The sequence below is a fragment of the Antechinus flavipes genome, chromosome 4, assembly GCF_016432865.1.
Source record: "Antechinus flavipes isolate AdamAnt ecotype Samford, QLD, Australia chromosome 4, AdamAnt_v2, whole genome shotgun sequence".
In the NCBI taxonomy this organism is placed as follows: Eukaryota; Metazoa; Chordata; class Mammalia; order Dasyuromorphia; family Dasyuridae; genus Antechinus; species Antechinus flavipes.
This window is the reverse complement of record NC_067401.1, coordinates 339,296,452-339,319,815: the sequence shown is the minus strand read 5'-3', so window position 1 is coordinate 339,319,815 and position 23,364 is coordinate 339,296,452. Positions and strand designations below refer to the sequence as shown.

At 35.2% G+C, this 23,364-nt stretch overlaps 1 protein-coding gene across 1 annotated transcript in view; it reads right to left on the bottom strand.

Moving 5' to 3' along the window:
• The window catches only part of MTHFD1L (methylenetetrahydrofolate dehydrogenase (NADP+ dependent) 1 like), a 203,085-nt gene that overhangs the window by 4,665 nt on the left and 175,056 nt on the right, over positions 1–23,364 (bottom strand). Inside the window, exon 27 of the mRNA XM_051997936.1 lies at positions 4,009–4,119. Coding sequence (XP_051853896.1) covers positions 4,030–4,119 — 90 coding nt within the window. The 3' untranslated portion in view covers positions 4,009–4,029. The remainder of the gene's footprint in view (positions 1–4,008; positions 4,120–23,364) is intronic.

Sequence of the window (23,364 nt, the reverse complement as noted above, 5' to 3'; positions counted from 1 at the left end):
ACCCTATTTGCATCAGTTTTCTCATCTGTAAAATAAGATTACAGTAAAGGAATGTGGTGAAGGAAATACCATTCTAGGTTCTTGGATTTAAAAAATCCCCATATGGGTTCACAAAGAGTTAAATGCAACTCTGAACAACTGAAGAATATCATCACCAATAATTAGAACTAGCACTACAATTTGGATGGTGACAGGTGGAATAAACTTTAACACACACAGATACACAAACAGGAATGTAGTAGGGAAATATGCTAATTTGAAAAACCAAAACTAGCACTGCAATCACAGCTAAAAATCCAGGACTATTTGGCTGAATTATATTCCTATTATAAGGGAAAGCAATTGTGAAAGATATCAGAACTCTGTTCAGTGTGCTGAGCTGACCACTGATTATTTTGGAGGAATTACAGTGGGGAATTCCTCTCACTTCTTGGAAGATAGCGGGCTAACAGGTGTAGAATGAAGCATCCACAGGCAGACATGTTGATTTCTTTTGCTTGATCCTAACCTCGTTAAAAGGGAAGGTTCTATTTGTGAGAAGAGTGTCTGTGTGTGTGTGTGTGTGTGTGTGTGTGTGTGTGTGTGTGTGTGTGTTTGTGTGTATGTTCATGAAAGCAGAGATTTCTTTTAAATTGTTCAGTTTCTTAAATTTAATTTTCTTTTAGATAAAATTTTATTTTAAAAAAAGTAATCATTTATTGTGAGCAAAGTACCACCATATCAGGTGCAAGAAGATATAAAGAAAAAAAGAGATTTTAGGTCTTTCCCCATGTACTATGTAAATAATGAACTAAAAGTGAATGCATTTTGCCATCAGCCATAGGCAAAATCTATCTTTAATAAAGTAAGAGATGGGAAGAGGTTTTGATGATGTTATAATCACCTGAAGATAAGTGAATATGGGTAGAAGTAAGGTAGATTTTAAGCTACTTTCAGTTAATCAATGAGGATTTATTAAGTGCCTAGTATGTACCTTGCACTATGCTAAAATCTGGGGACATAAAGAATATAAAAGATAGTCTCTGATCTTGAGCTCATGTTCGAATGAGGGAGAAAATATGTAAATAACTATGTACAAACAAGACACATAAAGGGATATACTGGAGATAATCAACCAAGGGAAGGCACTAGTGTTAAAGAGAACTGGATAAAAAGCTTCTTTCAGAAAGTGGTATTTTAGCTGGGACTTGAAGGAAGCTAGAGAAGTTAGGGAGCAGAGAGTTAAGAGTTGGAGCACAGGCAACAAGAGTGCCTAGTGAGAACTGGAGATGAAGTTGTCAATTCTTGTCAATTCAGAAGAATTTTCTAGTCGTCTTTTTCCTCCCTTACTCTTTTATTTTTAATTCTAATTTTCAGTTCCAAATTCTTTTCTTCACTATACCTATCCTCTGCTATTGGGAAGGGAAAAATATGATACCCACATATGAAGTCATATAAAACTCATTTCTAAAATAGTCTTTTGTGAAAAAAATATAAAAAGGAGGAGAAAAAATGATTCAATCTGTACCCAGAATCTATCAGTTCTCTATCCGCAAGTATAGAGCATTTTAAATTGTGTTCTGGTTGACTTTGTGAACATAAGTTCATCTAATTTCATAAAGGGATACTTGAATAATATACCCTGTAATTTTAAACTTTAACAAAATTAGTATCAACTAATCTTAAGAAGTAAGAACATCAAATAAATGTGCTAATGAGCACAACCTAGGCACTCCAACATCCCTGAAAGATGCTATAGAAGAGGGTTCTTATGTCCATAAGGGACAAGATTTTTGGAACCCAATGCATGTTTTATAAAGGGAATTTACCTATTGACCATATTTAGGGAAACCTTTAGCTACCTTTGCTATTGGTATGTAACTGAAGAAATAACTGAAAACACACCCTCCTTCTCTGCTCTGCTATTGCAATCATGGATTGTAGGCTCTCATCACTTCATGTCATGACTATTCTAACAGTCTGCTGGCTGGTTTCCCTGCCTCATATCTCTCCCCACTCCAATACATTCTCTACTCAGCTGTCAAAATCATCTTCCTAATGTGCATCTTGGACCATATCACCCCACTTCTTCAATAAACTTCACTGGCTCCTTATTTCTTCTAAAATCAAATGTCAGGTCTTCTATTTGGCTTTTAAAGCCCTTTTAATTTGGCCTTTTTAAAAAGTCTTCTTACATTTATTTATTTATTCTTCTCTATACTCTGTGTTCCAGTGACATTGGTCACCTTGCTGTTTCTCTTATGTGATGTTCCCTCTCCCAATTTAGGGTTACCTCCCATGCACGGAATTCGCTTTCCTTTTCTCTGCCCCCAATAGTCCTTGACTTCCTTGAAATCTCTGTTCTGTAGGAAGCCTTTTCCAGTCCTCCCTAACCTTAGCCTCCTTTCTCTGAAACTATCCCTCAATTTCTCTTCCTTCCTCCCTCCCTCCTTTCTTTCCTTCCTTCCTTGTTGGAATCCTTACAAAGTGTTAAGTCATTAGAGTTGATAGAGACAATAATTTTCTAATTTAGCATGGTTCAGTATGATTGATCTGATCCTACGAGGAGATGTTATGGGCCAGAACTTGAAACAAGGTACTAAGCAGAACTGATAGAAACAATGCTTGTGTTCACACCTTTTGAGAACTCATATAAGCAAGAAGCTCTTAGGGCCAGAGAGCACTCTGGGAGGAAACCCATAATCCCACTCTTGGATCCCACAATCCCACTCTCAGAGAAGGAGCATAAATAGAGCTTCAGGGAGCCAGTCAAGTGAGTTCAGCTGAAAAGATCGAGAGGGGAGCGTCAAGTCAGTTGAGGAAAAGCCCACTCTCAGAGGTGCAAGAAGATCCATTCATCCCACTATGGGGGCTGGCCTCCTGCACTTCCCCCACTGAGACCAAGGCTGGTCTGAAAAGCTCTCCAGAAAGTTGCCCAGCCCCAGGCAAGGAGACAAGATTCGGAAGGAGCACTCTGGGAGATTGAGAGCCAGAAGCCCTCTCTCGAAAGCAAGAGAGATTCATTCCATTTTCTACCTTTGTGCTGGCTGGAAGCTGAAGGACAAACTTTTGGATTTGGAGACATTCAGAGAGAGCTCTTGAAACAAGTAGAGAGATAGGCCTCTAAGAAAGCTACACTGGTCCAAGGAAGGAGAAAATGAATATTTGCATTTTATCAGCTGGCTGCGTTTGGAGTGATTATTACTTGGAACTGAAACTAAGGCTGCCTCTAGAAAACCTCCCCAAGAAACCTGCTCCCAGAGAGAACCATTATATTTTAAAGAAGAGAACACCACACTTCCTTCTTTCTCTCTCCCTCTGTCTCCCCGCCTCCCCCCCTTCTTTCTTTAGCAATTGGGGTTAAGTGACTTCCCCAGGATCATATAGCTAGGAAATAATAAATGCCTGAATATTAACTATCTTTGTTTCTCTTTCTGTTTTTTTTTAATTAAAACTTTATTTTCAAAATATATATACATGGATAATTTTTGACATTCACCCCTACAAAACCCTGTGTTCTAATTTTCCTCCCACTCTTCTCCCCACACCCTCCCCCAGTTGGCAAACAGTTCCTCTATACATATTTCCACAAATATCATGCTGCACAAGAAAAATATGATCAAAAAGGAAAAAAATTGAGAAAGAAAACAAAATGCAAGCAAACAATAAAAAGAGTGAAAATACTATATGGTGGTCCACTAAGTATCTTCTTAAAATAGAATTGTTTGCTTTGCCCCTTCTCTCTCTCATTGTATTGGGAGCTCTTTGAAAGCAGAGACTGTCCTTGTCTTTCTATCCCCAAATTTTAGAACAGTACCCAGCACACTGTAGGCATTTATGAAGATAGTAAGGAATTCTTTTTATAAGGTAATGGATATTTAACATCTCAGGGGCTATTGTTCTAACCATGAATTTCCAGGACCCCTTGGAAAAATCACCCCTAACCCCTCTGTACCCTCAGTATCTTATTGTTCTTGTCTTTGCATATAAATATCTGTTTTCTGAATGGAACAGTGAACTGGCACTTACCTCAGCTGGTTGCCAGTTCTTTTAGAATAAGCCTTTCACTTGCTCTGTTTCAGTGTCGAGATCTATGTCATAAAAGCACGGTCGAGTAGGGAGTCCTGGCATGGTGCTCATCTGTGGGAACAAGACAAAATCAAGCAGTTAATGACACCGAGGATGCCATCTAATAATGATGCTAGTGACTAATTACATGTAGTCTGCCATTTCTTTCTCCAGCTCATTTTACAGATGGGAAAACTAAGGCAAACAGGGTGATTGGCTAGGGTCACACAGCTAGTGTCTGAGGTCAGATCTGAATTCATTAAGGTATCACCAAGATGCCCATTTGATTTTACAGAAGAAACTAAGATCGGGAGAAATTTTTTACTCCCAGATGATCACATGGTTACTAACAAAGGATCTTGGTTCATATTCTATTTCTAAAGTTTTTATCTACAACAACTTTGGACAAGTTAATTTACCTGGACATTTATTTCCTCATTTGTAAAACGAGGGGTTTAGATTAGATGGTCTGAGGTTCATTAGAACTTGAAATCATGGTGTTATATTCTATATCTAACTTGGGTTACCTTCCTTCTACCCTCCCAGGTCTCAGAGGTTAATATTCTCTCTATATTTGCCCTTTTGATTCCTACCTCCACATTATCCCAATGCTTGCTGGGTATTATGTTACAATGTCATGGTGGTACTATAGGGTACAATAAAAAAAAAAAAAAAAGATGGAGGGGAGGATGGAAAAGATTGCCATGGGACTATTACCTTGATGCTTTCTTTCCTTTGAATGGGAATGAAAATAAGGAATCTTTTCTTCTATGTTTCCATATTCCTACAGTCACTAGACATTCATGAAAACTTTAACCTGTGCCTCACAGCTGGGCTAAGTATAGTTTTTATAGCCCAAGTTGGAATGCTAAATGTATTTCCCCATGGAAATATTGTTCCTCACAATGTAGAACTACATCAAGTTTATGATGAGTTAAATGGGCTTTTGTAAGCTAGCCTGAAAACCTAACTGCCATATATAACATTATTTCTATGAAGGAATGTATCCAAGACAAATGACATATATAAACTTTTGAAATGCATCCTGTTTGTGAACTGAGGGCTATCTTATTTTTCAAACTTCGTATATTAAGTGCCATATTATCTTCATTAAGTTTAGGTTTATATGATGGGAATAACATTCTTCTCTGGCATTTAGTTCATGAGTCTCGAAAAAGAAAGCTGTCAGCTGCTGTAGCTTTGAAAAGCCCAATGCAAAGGCTTAGGCTGGAATAGTTCATGATTTCTCTCATCACCTGTGTGACAAATCACATAGAAGTCTATAAAGTTATTCATACCACCATTTCCATATTAATATCTTTTTAATAAATCAGGAGGGTGGATATGAGGATAGTGAAAGATTATGTTTTTTTACTATTTCTTAAGATAAAAGAATGACAGAAAATGAAGGAATAATATGCAAGGGAAGAAATGGATTTTTGGATGTGGTCAACATGGGAATGTTTTACTTGACTGTGCTTTACATTATAACATTACAGGGAAAAAACCTTTAATAAACTGAAAAAAATTACTTCAACATAAACAAACTAAGGGGAAAAAAACCCATGCAAACTTCGCAAAACAAAACAAAACAATCATCAGGATGTGATTCACATTACTTACATCCCTTAAATTAATACCAATGCTTATTAGTAAATCAATAATGAATTATAATTTACTATGAATACTTATATTAAATATAATACAGATTATAAAGATTAAAGAAATAAAACATCTAGAAATCTACACTGCATACCTGGTTGCCATTCTCTTAGCCAGCACTATTTGTTATATTAAGTTTAATACAGATTATAAAGATTAAAGAAATAAAAAATCTGGGAAGCGACACTGCAGACCTGGTTGCCATCCTTCTAGCCCCTTCTCAGGACTTGTAATTTGTTGGATAACTGTACATGGACAGTTGAGTCTGACAGCATCCAATCCTTAGAGGTTATTCTCAGACAATTTTAGTTAACTGTGTTTGGACTTCAGAGAAGCATATCAAGTCAACCACAGAGCCAGATATCTTGAAGGGAAGCACACCCCATCTATCTCTTGGCTATTTTCCCAGGAGAGTCAGTATATCAAGCAGAATAGTTGAGAACCTAGAGAAAGGGAGACACAGGGGAAAACAAAACCCACCACAGCTGTCCTATCTTATTGCAATCAGAGTCTTAAATGGCTTCTAATACCTCTTCCCCATGCACTTTTGCATCAAGATTTTAAGAGGTTGATGTCTAATATGCTGGACAAGATTTGCATTGGTTTCTCCTTCATTCAAATATTGATTATAAGTAGTGAGAATGACCAAATTTATTCCTTTCCCATTTTTACAGGTGACTCTGTGATACTCACTCCCTTATCCCAATATTAGGGATATGAGGAAGCTCTTGTTATATAGACCAAAGCCTAACAAAATTCGCTATAGAGAAGGATTCAGTTTAAGGTAAGTAAGTCCTGCATTACACCCAAAGTTCTTGTCCCTCCAAAAATATGATGACAGCGGCTTTAGAAGCTCCTGGGTATTTAGAAATACCCACTGTCTCTAATTCTCTCATAGAAGGGGTAGAGTGGCTTGAGGAGATGGAGATCTAAAGTTGAGAAGACCTGACTTTAAGATCCACCTCTGACAAATACTGTTGTGGGAGCTTTCACAAATCACTTAAGCTCCCTTAGTGCCTGAGCCAGTTCTCTAGGATTAAAAGGTATAGAATGGATGCCAATTTGTGATAATACAGGAATCTTGTTATACCAAGAAAATCAAAGGTTTTGTACCAAAGTAAAAAACCAAAAACCAAAAAGCCACCCCAATGTTACCAGTATGAAAACTTTTATGTAGTCATAGATGGTTTATAGGTATGAAATTTTGTTTCCTTCTGCTCTTGAAGTTATATAAATAAAAAAATAAAATCCAAGAAGCTTCTGGTTTTTCTCATTCTCCTACAGTGATGATACATAGAAACTTTCAAATATAAGAAAGATGTGCTTTCTGCTTATTTTCAAATTATCTTGCCTATTTAAAACTTATTTGGAAGTAACACAAACATATTGGCATTAGGGAAAATAGCTCAAAGGAAGTACATCATATTGTTATGAGTATTGTTCATCTCTAATATAGATGGAATAATACATTAATATTATAAAGAATCATTACTTTATAAATTATTGATTAACAATAGCTTAAAAAATAACACAGTAAAGTGTGGTTATGTGGGTTGGCATTGGCTCTTAGTGGCATTAATAAATCTACCCTGAAAGCAGCAAAAGAGCAAATTTAAAATATTCCACCATTGCTACCTTATAGATCAAACATCATTATAGCTCCAAAGCCAGAGGACCACATCAAATGAGAATAAGTGAATTAGGATAGTTTCACATTCTAAACAATAAGAAGAAAGGCTAATTAAGCTAGCAAATTGGACTGATTTGAGAGATTATACCATAATATTTTGTTTCAAACCCAAACAAATGTTAGATGACCATTTGTTGGAAATGCAATGGAGGAAATTTTTTTTTTTACATATGGATTGTGCTAGATGGCTATTAATATCCTTTTCCAACTGAACTTTCTTTCCTACATTGCTTATCTCAACAACATGAGTATTCTCTCCAATAACAAAGATCAACACTCCTTTGTTTGTTCTTATCTTGTCAATCTCTTGTCCATCTAGTCTTTTAAATTTGTAAAATGGGAGTGTCTTTATTCTGCATCCAAATGTAATTAGAAATGAATAATTTATGGGACTTAAATGGGAAATCATGCATATAAATGTAATGAGAAATATTTCACTTGGTCATCTCATATTGCAACACTTATTAGGAACATTTATAAAAAGACCACTGTTTAGACAGTTTTGAATTATTTGCAAACACCTATTGCAGAAAGTGAGAAGACAGAATAATTCTATGAAGAAGTCAGTAATGCCCTCTAAATTAAATCAAAATATACTTTAAATCTCACTCTTGATGTCAACAACTTGTATGTTAGAATAGACAGCTTCTTAGGTTCCTTCTAGCTCCAGATCTCTGCATTTTTCATCTTTCTAGGTTTTCAAATATAATTACATACACAAGCAAATTAATCTAATGTTAGTTACAATTCAGAAAGAACTGGTACACTTGAGAGCCTGTTTATTTAGCTCAATTCATTTGACCAGAAGTGGAAACATCCTTCCATGGGGTGCTCTTACATAGACTGAGGCACTCTATCATGTTTCCATTTTTAACAGCACAACCAAACTTACCAGCTGTAATTAATAATGAACTACATCATGGCTCGACTTATCAGTGATAACAAACAGGCCACCATCTTTTATTATCTATAAAGCACCTGTAAATTATAAAGTGCCTTCACATCCTTTATTTTATCTCCTTTACAGGGAGTTTAAATGCTATTAAACAGAAATTAGAGCTCAAAAGAATGGATGAACTACTCAGTTCTAGGTCTAAGAAGTGGGAAAGTGGCAACCTAATTTCCAAGTCCAATGATGTATTCATGAGACTACAAAACTTTTTGAGGGCAAATATTTTAAGAACTAATGTTTTCTAGGTTTAATAAGTTCACTAAGCTAAAAGACTTTTTCATACCATAAGTATAGAATCACAAAATTTAGGTGAAAAGTAGAAAGTGGTGAAATAATGTATTCAGAGAATAAGAAACAAAACACAATATATATCATGGACTGGAAAAAGCCACATGGATTCAATTAAATTTTTTATTTTTTTGGCGTGAGGGACATAACTGTTTGTACTTGTCCTTTAAATTTACAAATTGTCTCCTTTGAAAACTTAAATCATTTGACACATAATGATACATTAAAAGCACAAGGAACACATATGAAGTAAAATAGCCCACTAGAAGTTAGAGGACAGAGAAGAGGGAAACCATGATTCATTATTAAAAAAAAAAATAGAGGTTCAGGGATTTGTTTTAGCTGGAAATGGTTGAGGGAAAAACTATTTTTATCAAGGGAATCTTTCCGATTTTTTCCATAAGAATTCTCTACTATAAAATGATCTACACTTTTGCTTCTGGCATCCTGCTCTGGAAAAAAAAAAAAAAAAAAAAAAAAAAGGCAACCTGACCTAAGATCTTAGGTGTGAAAAACAGTGAAAACCATATTTTTTTGAGGGGATGTGGAGTTGGGAAGATGGGGCAGTGTGTGGGATAAGGGTGGGAAGGAAAATTAAAAAAAAAAATTATCCTAGAATTTATCCTAGAATATATTATCCTAGAATTTAGAATATTATTTTCTAGAATTCCTAGAATATATCTCATAACAATGCAAATAATGTTTAAGCTAAAAACAAAACAAAACAGTTATTTTGCTATTTTTAAAAAAAGCAATATACCTGAGAAAAAAGTTTAGAAATTTTAATTTATTTTTAATTAGTTTATATTCTTACAAGGAACAGAGCACTGAGGATTTAGGATTTTACCTGATAAACCTGAGTTCAAAGTTGGTTAGGCCACTTTACTGGCTGTGCAATTCTGGGCAAGTCATGTAAATGATTTATTTCATTTACTTCAACTGTAAAAATAGGGATAATACCAGTGATCTATTTTACAATATTGTTGTGAGGATCAGATGAGAAATTTGCAAAGTGCTTTCAGGACCTAACGCAGAAAATATGCTAACACAGAAATAAATGCTTATTTCTTATTACCTTATCTCCCAGTGATCTTATTTTTTGGGAGTTTTGTTGCTTGGACAAGGTTTTATATCTCTTGTGCCAAGCTGTTGATTCCCTTTCCAAAATTTTCTATCCCAGTTTTAATTTCCTTTCCATTTTCTCCTTCTAACATTCTCACTGTATTTATGAAAAAAATTTCCAAAACTCTTGTTTTTAATCTCTTCCAGTAATTCTAATTGAACTTGTGACCAAACTGTGTTTTTCTTTGGGGCTCTGCTTATAAATGTTTTGGAGTCATTCTCTTTTTCTGAGTTTGCATCTTATCATCACAAGAGTAGTTTTTTAATTTTTATTTTTTAATAGTGGGGATTTATTTTGTCTATTCTTCTAGACTTTGGACTTTGTTAGGACCAGCTTTGTGGATTTCTCTAAGCAATGTCTGGGCTGGTTTTGTGTCCTCTGGATTACAGTTTTTGCTTTTTTTGAATATTAAATATTATACTGTTCTAGGATATCCAGGATAGTTCAGACCAAGGACACACAGACTTCTTCAGTGCTTTCAAAAATGTTGGCATCCAATATAGGGCAAAATTTGGTCACTGCTTTCCTAATCTGATCTCTGCAAATTCCTGACCAGGCTTTGGGTCTAAGTAAAAAAACCTATGGATTAGCTTCTGCTTTTGGAGTTCTAGTAGCCAGTCAGTGAACACAGACATGAGTTCAAAACTAGTTTGGTCACTTATTGCCTTTAGAATTCTATTAATCAGTTAGTGGACACAGTCTATCTTTTGGTTTAGAGTGAAAGAGCTGTAGGATTTGGATTGGAGGGAAAAATGACTCACTGGACTTATATGAACTGATGCTAAGTGAAATGAGCAGAGCCAGGAGATTATTATATACTTCAACAACAATACTATATGATGATCAATTCTGATGGACCTGGCCATCTTCAGCAATGGGATGAACTAAATCAGTTCCAATGGAGCAGTAATAAATTGAATCAGCTAAGCCCAGCGAAAGAACTCTGGGAGATGACTATGAACCATTACATAGAATTCCCAATACCTATATTTTTGCCAGCCCGCATTTTGGATTTCCTCCACTAATTGTACTTGTACAATTGTACAAGGCTAATTGTACAAGATTTCAGAGTCTGATTCTTTCTGTACAGCAAAATAATGGTTTGGTCATGTATACTTATTTTGTATTTAATTTATACTTTAATATATTTAACATGTGTTGGTCATCCTGCCATTTAGGGGAGAGGGTGGGAGAAAGGAGGGGAAAAATTGGAACAAAAGGTTTAGCAATTGTCAATGCTGTAAAATTACCCATGCATATAACTTGTAAATAAAAAGCTATTATTAAAAAAAACAAAAAAGAAAAATGCCTCACTGATTTTTTTTTCTTTCTGGGATTTCCAAATCAGGATTTTGTCTAGTAATTTTTTTAAAAAACAGAACTCAGTTGTGATTGATTCCTGTTGCTCTGCTCTCTTGGCTTTGTCTCCCCTCTATTTTAAAACAAGATTTCTGGAAAACTTGAGAATTCCTGTTTACATGGGTTGAGTAGAGGTAACTAGGTGATGCAGTATATAAAGCTGGGCCTGGATTCAAGAAGATCTGATTTCAAATTCAGGCCTAGACACTTCTAAGCTATGTGACCCTGGGCAAGTCATTTTACCTTATTTGCCTTAGTTTTCTCATCTGTAAAATTAACTGGAGAAGGAAATGACAAGCTACTCCAACAAAACCTCAAATGGGGTCAAGAAGAGTCGGATGTGAATAAAATGGCAACTCGTTGGTAAATCATGTAACCACCCTTTGACTCAATTCTTCAACTGTACAAATGGGGATAACAGCATCTACCTCAATCAAATGAAACATGTACACCACTTGGCAGACTTTAAAGCGCTTCCTAAATGTTAATTATTATCATCATAGAGTTGCCAGGAGCCCTTCCCCAAGTCCACATATATAGCTAATACATGTGTTTTTGAGACTAAACTTGAACTCAGATCTTCTTAACTCTAGGGTTGATTTTTTCTCTACTATGTCATAATGTTACTTCTCAATATCTTTATTTTATTCAATATTCTTGGATGAAATGATTCTTTTAAAAAAACCCACAAACACACATTATTCATTGGAGTGCTGACACTGAGTTATGTTCTAGGGCATACTTATTTGTTCTTTGACTTTTAGACAATATGCCTCTAAGCTGGAAGTTAACATTTACTTAAAAATCCTTAAATAATTCTAGTTTAGCTCCAATTTCAATATAAATAAAAATAATCTACTGTTGTTACTCAGTGGTTCAAAATGGTAGACTGAAAGGAAGAAAAGAGCTCAAGAATTGGGGGCATCCCTTTAAAACCAGCTAATTTCCTGTTCTTTTGTGGTAGGGTAGTATGTCCTCACTTTAAACTCTGTAATCAGGTCGCTTAAAGAAGAGAAGATTTCTAGGGGGGGAAACCATCTAAGGAGGCTTTTCATGAACTAAAAAGCCCTATATATAAAATAATTCAAACAGTGAAGGAGAACAATTTAGGATGACTTTCCCAAAACCTAAGAGGAAAAAAAGGGCAACTGTAAGACAGAAAAAAACCCTTTATACTTGAAAGATCACCATGGAGTTGCACACATCAAGGAATGAGGATGTACTTCTTGGAAGTAAGTTGGTGAGGAAGAGAATAAAAGTAGTGAAAGTTTTAAGTAAAGAGTTTGGATATTTTGGATAATTTGCTTAAGAAGGAATCTTCTTCTTTAATATTTGTTTAAAGTTTACTTAGGTATCACTCTCTTTTGGGTAGGAAGACTCAGAATTGGAAGGTGAGCTTAGAGGCCACTGAGTCCAAGTGCCTCATTTTTAAAATGAGGAAACTGGGATATATTTTCTCTTTGCTGGGTCTATTCACACATTTGTAGCAGTTTTATATATATTATGTAAAATGAGAAAGAAAATAAATTTGAAATTTTGGACTAGGGTTTAAATCACTACTGTGTTCCTTATGCCATTTGACTTTAGACAAATCACTTTAAATCTACAAGTCTCAGTTTCTTCACTTTCAGATCTCAATCTATTATCTTATTAAGACCTCTTGAACCCCTGGATAAATTGATGTTTTGTCTCATAAATACAAAGCATTACCACTGCTGCCACTTGGTAAAAACATATGTAGCAAAATAACAGGGAAAGGGATTCAATCACTTTAGATAAAAACAGTGAAAATATATGTCAAGAGATTACAGCATCACTTTCGAGTTCCCAGGGCCATCTACATGCCACGAAAAAGCATTTTAATCTTGAATTACTATTTATTGAGAGCTTGTTTCTCTGCATCTACAACAAAAGCTTTTGTCAGAGGCATGTCAGAGGTAACAATATCCTTGGGGAGGTACAGTATAACAATTACCAATGAGAAATAAACATTTCCAAGAAGGAACACACCGACAAAAATGAGTGGCCAATATTTCTTCTAAGAGACAAATAGCAGTTTTGTTGTTCTTCAGTATGAGTCAGAAGATATGGATCATTTATCCACATCCCTAAAATGTAAATATTTTTCAGGTTCTGCTGACATAATGTAGTAAGAACATCGAATGTCATTCCTCTGACCTTCATAATTATTATTTTATTTAAAAAATTTCCCCCTAAAATTGGCTTTGGTTATGGTCTAACTTATTGGCAAAAAGCCAATATAACATTCTAACCCCCACACTGACATTGCTAATGCATTTTTGCTATGGAGTTCATGCTTCATATAAACTCATTCCTGAAAATATGCATAAAGTTCACAAGTTACATAGATGTTAAATTATAGAATTTCATCCTTCATTTTCCCACTGGAAAATTAAGGTTTATAGATGAAATGACAGAAGAATTATTTTTAAAGAACCTATACATAATTGCTGAGTACTTCAACATAGTCTCTAGTAAATCCTTCAGCAAATTCTGGTGACACACAGTGGCAAATCCATTTACCTACTTACAATCACAAAGAATTTTCTACTATTTGTGACTAATTAAAAGACATTGAAGAAAGAAGTCTCCCAAATAAGTTATGGATAGATTTCTGATGAGGCTGGGAGAAATGCTGTACCCTTTTATGTGTTGATAAATTTTTTTTTACGTGTCCAAGAAAATAATGGATGTCTGAAATAATTAGGTATTATCCTATATTTTCTTATTATGTCACTGTAATGGTCAAAATAATTTTCCTGGTCATACTATTAGCTGCTTAATTTTGAGGCTTACTGGCTTATGGAAGAAAGGGAAGTTTGGAACCAATACAGTTTCTGAATTTGCAAATTTTCATCATAGAAAGAAAAGACTGCTATATCATAAACTATAAAACTATTTCTAAATATTTCATCTCTAAATGTAATTGGATGGCAAGTCCATTGAGTTACATATATCTAGAACAGCATGGCAAATAATGAGATAGGTCCACAATTGAAGAGGAGTAAGAGAATAGCTGAACTAGAGAAATTCTACAGGATTTTAAGTGATAAAAATGCTTCATGGTAAAAAACCCCTATTAAAAAAAATTTATATACGTCCTCCTAGAGAAGCTGTAAATCCTGGAACACTGCTGTTGCCAGAGAACCAGACCTGCAAAGAGCCAATGTAGAGAAACATAGCAGATGCAAATGGGCTTTGGTATAATTTCTTTCTTTTTATGTTATTTAAAATTTTTTGGCATATTTCTATCGACAATCTCTCACACACAAATTGTGTAAAGGGTATCTTAAAGAAAATATATATATTTGAAAAAGGAAGTAGGTCAGTAATAGAGCAAGAGGATCAAGGCAAATCTTTTTATGACTGAACGCATTTTTTTAGAAAGATGGGAAGGGGTTAAATAGGGTTAAGGGCAATGGAATCAAGGGAACACAGGTAGAAGGATAAGTAAAAGTGAGGAACACAGTTTTCTGTGATCAGAAGAGGGGAAAATAGACCTGGTTATGGTGCCAAAAACTTTTCAGAGATGGAAAAAAAAAAAAAAAAAAGCTGGAGGGACTTATGCTGGGTGACCTCGATTTCAGTGAAACAGAAGAATGACTGACCTGTTAATAAGTGCTGGGGGGGGTGGGGGTGGGAGAGGACATGGACATGATCTGAAAGAGTCACTGCAGATGGGGAGGGAGTGGTAAGGATAAGAAAGGATTGTAGAACTTTAAAATCCACATGGATGGCCTGAGTACTTTAAGAGGGAAGCCACTAGAACACAATAGCAAATTATTATTTGGAAAATAAATATCTAAAAAAAGTTCTCTCTCTCTCTCTCTTTCTCTCTCTCTCTTTATATATATAAAATAATTTTGTGTGTGTGTGTATATACACACACACACAAAATTATTATTTTATTATTAAGATATCTAAGAATCACAACTGACATTTACACCTTAAGAAAGGAAAAGAAAGGCTGTATAAGCATAACTATACGAACTACCAAATGCATGCAGTATCCTGGGGTTGCTATTTCAAAAGGCAAAACTGCCAGTTATTGGCTTGCTTTGAGGTTTCAGAATGGTCACAGACTGGATGCAGCAGCCATCTCAGCAGTAGTTTTGACAAGTCTGTATACTGTGATATCAGCATCACCATCTGGTTTGGCAGATTTTATCGTTCAGTTGTTTTCAATTGTGTCTGACTCTTCAGGACACCATTTGGTGGTTTCTTGGCAAAGATACTGGAGTGATTTGTTGTTTCCTGTTCCAGTTCATTTTACAGATGAGGAAACAGAGGTAAATAAGGTTGGGTAACTTGCCCAGAGTCACAAAGAGTGTTTGGCAGAACTAAACATTAAATAAAATACTCTAGTATTTGGAAACAGAAAACTTGAATTATTGTACTCTTACATTACCCTTATGATATGAAAATCAATGCTTACACATTCAAGTGTACACCTAAGAGCATTTGAATATAAATTGTATTTAACTCATATCATGAACCAGTTAGCACTAGTTTCCTGCTATGAAAAAGAGATAATAATACTTGTATCCCACTGGGTTATGATTGCAAGGGAAATTCTTTGTAAATTGTGAAACACTATGTAAATAGAACCATAATATTTTTATTTGGAAAAGACACCTTGACCTGCTAAATCATTTATGGCATTTATTTGGGTTCTCTCACTCCCTCCTTCAAAGTTTTTTCTCCAAAAATTCTCATAATTCAATCCTACCTTCTGACCTCCACATTCTTGCTCTGAAATAATAAGTGTTTTGCTTGTAGACTCTTTTTTCTTTTTTAAACTTACAAAATGCTAAATAAAAAATACGAACATTTCTACCCTTAAAATTAGAACAGAAAAGCCCAGACATGAAACTATGAATCTCCATTACAGACAACTTGTTTTTCCTTAAACATTAGTAAATTCAACATGAAAAATTTCACAACTATCCTGCTTATTTATATTTCTTTCTATTCTCTTTTGTGCATTAAAAACAAACAAAAAACTTTCTGTGATCCTCCTTTGTTTGGGATGATACAAGAAGCATCTCAAGTCTGTGTCAGTTCAAAGAAATCTTCCCAGCTTTTGCTGATACCATCCCCTTATAATTTCTTTGTGTGTGTGTTTTTGAGTTTTTTTTTCCCCCCGAGGCAATTGGAGTTAGGTGACTTGCCCACGGTCACACAGCTAGAAAGTGTTAAGTGTCTGAGGTCATATTTGAACTCAGGTCCTCCTGACTTCAGAGTTGGTGTTCTATCCACTGTAATTTCTTACAGCAAAACATTTAATTGCATTCATAAATCATGATCTTTTTTTTTATCAATTTCCCAATTCATGGGCACTCTTTAAACAAATTTTCAGTTTTCAGTCCCCTATCTATCAGTGTGGTTAAAATGGCCATTATCATAAAAAACAAAACAAAACAGGAAAAGACTCTTTGCTTCCTCAAAATTTATGGAAAGAGGTAATCTTCTGGCTAGATGCATCTTACTCCCTAATGCACATTTTAGTATCATGGGTAGCTTGCCGAATGTCTAGGATTCCTTCTAGCTAGGCGGTGCCTTAGTGCATAGAATGCTGGCCCTGGAATCAGGAAGACCTAAATGGGGCTTCCTACTTGTAAGACCCTGAACAAGTCACTTAAATTCTATTTCTGTATTTATAAAATAGGAATAATTAACGGCACCTACCTCCCAGAGTTGTGAAGATTAAATGAGATAATAATTATAATGTACTCAGTACTGTATTTTTTTTATTATAATAAATATATAACATATATTTAAAATAAATTTACAATAAAATAAATATGATATAGCAATATTAAGTATTGTGGTTAGTTGTGTCTGACTCTTTGGGGCCTCATGGACCATGACACACTGAGCCCTTCTATTCTCTGCTATCTCCCAAAGTGTACCCAAACTCATATTCATTGCTTCTATGACACCATCTTATACTCGGCATCTCAGCTCTGCAACTAAGTAGCTGGGTGACTTTGTGTAAGACACTTTTTCTCTCTCTCCATTAGTTTCCTTTTCTGTTAACTGGCCTAGTTCACTTCTGAGATCTCTTCTAGCTTTAAATTTATGGTACTATGAACTCTGGATGAATCACTGCTGCCTAATAAATGGAAGCAAGTATTTTAAACTTTCATGACTTTCCTCCTAGGATACACTACTATTCCAGCTCTGGAGTAAGAGTACATGGGGAAAGTGACAAACTGTGTTAAGCAAATACAAGGAAAGAGTTTAGTTATAAGAGGAAAGACAAACAAAGTATGTGTTGATGCCCACAGTACAATGTATAGCAAGAAATGATTGTGTATAAGCAAGTGCTATTGGCTTACCTGGGGACAAGGCCAACACATTTGTTTATTTCTTCAAATGCAAAATAAATCGAGTGTCAAGGAGAGCTCCCTACCTGCCAATGTGGCTAAAATGATTTACAAGATGATTGTTAACTTTAAAAAAGCAAAATAAAACATAGAAAAACCCAAAGAAAATAAAACATAGGAAAACACCCCTTCCCTCCAAGTTTATGGGAATCAGAATGGGGAAAAGCACATTTTCTCTCATGTTTGGTTTACAAGCTTAACCACAAAAGAAGATTCTTAAGTTACAGCCCCAGGCTCTACTTTTTCTTAATCAAAACAAGCCAGTTTTCTCTGAACTTTTCTTCCTGGCAAGTCGACCACTTCCAACTCACTGCTCTGCCAGTGACACAACCAGCAAGAAACCATTTGAAGTTCAACTTGTCTCCCTGTTGCCCTTTCGCTGACCTTGGTAAATGAAAACTTCCCATGATGGCACATTCTCAAATAAATATGTGAACCAAGTATTGGAATAATTCTGCAGCAAGTTCACGCAAGAGGATACCATCAGCCTATGAGCTATTTTCCCACAGAAGTCTAAATGTCTACCAGAGAAAACTGGCACAGATCCCCCTTACGTAAAACCAGTCAACAGTGCCCTGAGGAGCGTCACTCCTGTTCTAGGTCAGGAAGGTAGCATGTTTTGACCAAAATTTTACCTCTTTCCCTCCTTTCTCCTCATGAACAATCTATATCTGATTGTTCCTCATGCAGAATACTTATATATTAACAGGCAAATCTACCAAATTTAATATAAGACATACTTATTAACTAAGGGCAGAGAGATGACAGAGGGGACAGAATGCTGGGCTTGCAGTCAGGAGAACGAACCGGAGTTTAAATTCAGCCTCGAACACTTACTAGCTGTGTCACTTCGGTTTCCTCATCTGTAAAATCAACTAGGGAAGGAAAAGGTAAACTATTCCAGGATCTCTGCCAAGAAAATCCCAAATGGGGTCATAAAGAGTCACATATATAAATATTAAAAATAAATCTAAATCTAAATAATAAATATTTAATAATCAAGCATGTCAAAATCACAATCAGAACAATTTTCAAATGGCAATACTCAACTTGATTAAAGTCTATTTTGTGCAAGCCATTCAAGATGCTAAGATACAATTAATAAAAGGCACAGGTCTTCTCCTGAAAGAACTTATACTTTAATTGGAAAAGTAGGAAATAGATGCAGATAAGTAGCATACATTGTAACGAGAAGTGGAAGAGAAATCCAGACAAAGTATTTTGGCAAAAATTTAAGATACACACACACACACACACACACACACACACACACACACACACACACACTATATATATATATTTATATACATTTAAAATTATGGACAATAATGGAAGACTGATACCTGAGCTGGCAGAGAAGAATTTCAAAAAAGGCTGAAGGAGGAGAAAGTATATTTCAGAAGGGCATAAAGCATTAATTCAAGGTCAATGAAAGTGTACAGTTTAGCTGGAACACAGACAGCATAAAGAAGAATAATGGGAGAGAAGCCTGGATAGCTAAGATGAAGCTCTCAAAAACTGGGCTGAGCTTGAACTTTATCCAAATGGCAATAGGAACCTTTTAAGTTTTTCATCAGGTGAATCACACAGTTAGACCTTGCCCTAGGAAGATTTAATTTGGCAGTTTTGTGAATATCTTGAAGAGATGCCAGCTAGAAGACTATCTCGGGCAGAAATGTGAGATAGGTAGAGGAGGTGGTGAACGTGAGCAAAAGTAAAAATAGAATTAACAGGACTTGGCAAATAAGTAGATATGTGAGATAAGGGAATAAGGAGGTCTGCTTTTAGTGGAGAAAATGATGAATTTTGTTTTAGTGTATCACATCTAAGGTACCTAGGGGATGTGTTCTGAAGAGTTGGGAGGATAACCCAGAAAAATATATCTCAAGGAAGTTGGAGATTTAGGACTGAGGTTCAAGAGACAGATTTTGAGACAGGAAATATGGATTTGAGAGTTTTTCATATAAAAGAAGAAAACTCAAAGCTATGGAAGTGAGTAAGGCTGCCTAGAAAAAACAATAGGGTAAAAGAAGTTAGAGGAAAAGGAGAAATTCATTTTTAGTGTGTCACAGATGTTTTGCTGTTCAGTCATGTCCAACTCTTAGCAATCCTATACGGGCTTTTCTACATAAAGATACTGGAGCAGTTTGCCATTTCCTTCTCTAGTTTATTTGTATAGATGAGGAAATTGAGGTGAATAAGGATAAAGTGACTTGGCCTAGCATCATACAGCTAGTGTCTGAGGTTGGATTTGAAACTCATGAAGATGAGTCTTCCTGACTTCAATCCTAGCATCCTATTTTTGGTTTCCCCTGTTATAAATGGAAGGTTAATTCAAAAAAGACTAAAAGATAATCAGAAGAGAAAAGTGCCATAGAACCTAAGTCAGGAGACAGTATTTAGAAAGAAGGGTTTTATTTGAGATTGTCAAGATGAGTAATCAGGAGCTTGTCTCAGTACTATAATAGAGAAAATATTCCCTAGTTAGGAGAAATGGATCTAAAAGTAGATCTTCAAACCCAATCTCCTCCTTGCTCGTATGTGTTACCCATATGTGCTTCTTACTCTAGTCTCCTTTCCCTACTTTGGTAATCATTAATCTTGGGAGAAAAGTCAGGGTCACATGACCATGCATTATAAATAATGAGCTGCATACATGAAAAACTGCTTCGAAGCAAGTACCAGACATAAAAGATAGAGTTTAGTAAAAAAAAGTTGAGGGAGTCGGAGCAGATTCTTTCAATAATGCTCCCTAAGGGGAACTAAGGGGAGCACCCCCTAAGGGTGCTAAAAATATTTTATTGCAAGGAAAGCATGGATTCCAAGTTCAAAACAAAATCTACAACCTCTTAAATCTTAAATATACAAGTCTAGTTCATTGATCAATAAATTCTTTCAATGACAAGGAATAACAAGTTTATTATTCTCAATGCTTTTGAACGTTCTAGGCATGCACCAAGCGATAGTCATTTTTGGATAAAAAGTTTTTAAAAACAGAATTAGTATTACACATGACATTATCTTTTTGGTCACACAAAAGAGTAGCTGTTACATTAGAGAGACTGAACAACTATGTACTGTCAATTTAAATTTTAAAAACTAGGCTTTTTACCAAAAATCTATTTCTTTTTTTCCTCTCATTTAAAAACAAAACAAAACAAAACAAAAAAACCAAAACCTTATGACAAATGTGTATAGTCAAGCCAAATAAATCGCCACAGTGGTCATGTTAAAAAAAAAAAGTATGTGCACATTCACACATACACTCTCTCTCTTTCTCACATGTTCTCTAGTTTAGGGCATTGTATTGTACTGGTGCCCTTTTCAAGGATAGTGATGATGCAGATTAAAACCACTGCTGTGAAGCCCACCACCTCTCTTCACCACAAATCCACACTCAACTCTTAATAAACTGCCCAGTCACCATATTAAATCTAACCATTCATGAATGTTTATATGTTTGCAAATTTTTTTTAATAAAACGTTTTTTCTTTTTGATTTCAATGATGAAATGTACCTATAAATTAAACAAGGGATAAGTGCTCTCTTGTTGAAATTTAATAAGCTGACAGTGTGCTACTCCAATTGGGCTACATACTACTTAGAAACCAAAGAGAGCACATTTGATTACAATTTAAATATTAACAGAATAATATTGACTTATTGGTGGCTGATATTCCTAACACATTACCTGTTGGACCTCTAGTTAGAATAATTGGCTCTGATTCTTACTAAGTTGGTTATTTATCACTGGTACTCTGATAAATTCTGACCAAATTATAATCTTCCTGACTAGAGTGCAAAGAAAAAATTCAAACAGAATAGTCTGGGAAAACTTGAGTAGGGAGGGAACATTTTCAGTTGGAGTTTGGGGGATATCAAAGAAGGCTTAATTAATAAAAGGGGAATCATATCAGCTGAGCAGCAAAAGGAGTACCCCAAAAGCCTGGGATGAGGAGATAGTGTATTACACAAATGAGATAAGATTGCACAAATGAATGAGAAAGGAAACAGTATTTCAAGTTTGGGGAAGAGCTAGAAATCTAGATTATAAAATGTATGAGGAATAATGTGAAATAAGATTGGGAAGAGAATTTAGAGCCAGAATGAGAAAACTCTAAATGCCAGAATAAATATTACTTCCTTGGTCTACTGACAATAGCAAGCCAAGTAAATTTCTTAAGGAAAAAATGACAGTAGTTTGATAGAGTTGAACACATATGTGCCTTACGAAGAGTATTCTGGCAAAAGTGTGACAGATGGACCGGAAAAGAGAAAAACCAGGGAATGGGAGATTGGCTAGGAGGGTATTATACTAGTCCTCAAAGGCCACATTAGTGAACTGCAAATTTAGTAAGTATTTTATCAAGATAGAAAGATTTCAAGTTTGGGTTTAGTGGTGTTTGCTGCTTGATGACTAGCCTAGCTAAATTCAGAGGCTCATTATCAAGGCTGGCCTTAAAGTTATAAAATGCTTATTCATAACCTTTTTCTGAAAACACTTATAAAGAAGTTGCCATCTTTATTGGTAGAGGGAGTAATTAAATCAATGGAATGATAAAGTTATCAAGTAGTTATGGAAGTTATAACTAAATAACAAGTCACTTCTGAAAGACTGAAGAACTTTGATCAAAGAAAATAATCAAACATGATTTCAGAGGATTAATGAAGAATAGAACAACCTCATGACAATAGAAACATGATGGACTAATACAGAGTGTTAGTTTTGTTTGACTATACTTATTTGTTATAAGGGAGGACTTCTATTTTGTGGAAGAAGAGCTGGGGAAGAAAGTAGAGGTGGTGATTCAAAAAAAGAAAAAAGCACTTAGTAAGATATAAAAATATACCAAAAGGAGTGAAAGGATATTCAGAAGGAGGCACAGGCAAGAAGGACAGTGTGGGTATATCATATTAAATTACAATATAGACTTACAAAACAAAGCTATACATAATAGATTCATGGCTTCACACATAATCTTTCTTTGTTCTTTGTGTGTGGAAATTCTTATGTCTGATGACATTTGTCACACTCATAATAGAAAAAAAAAGGATTTAAAACACCACCCACAGTGAAAGAAAACATACTGAAGCTAGAATAAATCAGTCTACAGTCAAGTACTGGTGCCCTTTTCAAGGCTAGTGATGATGCAGATTAAAACCACTGCTGATAATGGCTAGTGTGGGAAAAATTCGCTAGCTGATATCTTCAAAATGTTTTGAAGAAATAAGAATCTTATCTCTATAGCTAACTTAATGAGTTCCTGGTTCTTATATAATATCCACCAGAGTTCAGCTATCTTAGATTGCTAAATTATTATTAGTTGTACTTTGAAAAGTACACGTGACTCCAAAAGCAAGATTGAGAAAAGTCTGATTAGACAAATATAGCTGGGTTATAGAATTATCATCATCTTCTACTCTGTCTCTTGGGACAGCAGGAGAGACCAGAAACTTAAAAGCAGCTCAGAGAGTCAATCAGAAAGCATATGGTTGTTATAACTGAACCTTTGGATGGATGAAATTCAGGAAGGAGTCTGCACATGGCAGGCTGCTTATGGAGTTGAGGACATGCCCTAAGATTGAAAGACTTGGTGACATCATTAATCATCGTATAAATGAGCAGAAAAGAAAATATTATAAAAGATTCCAAAGAATCTGTCACTGATAAGACCTTGGCTTGAGCTCTTCCAAACTGCTTTACTGTAGATGCTCAGAATCTCCATGCTATTTCCCATATAACACCAGGGATATCAAAATGTCTCTGACCAGATTTAGTAACATGATTTAAGACTATTTAATTACTTGGAGTTTAGCAATATACTCAGTATTA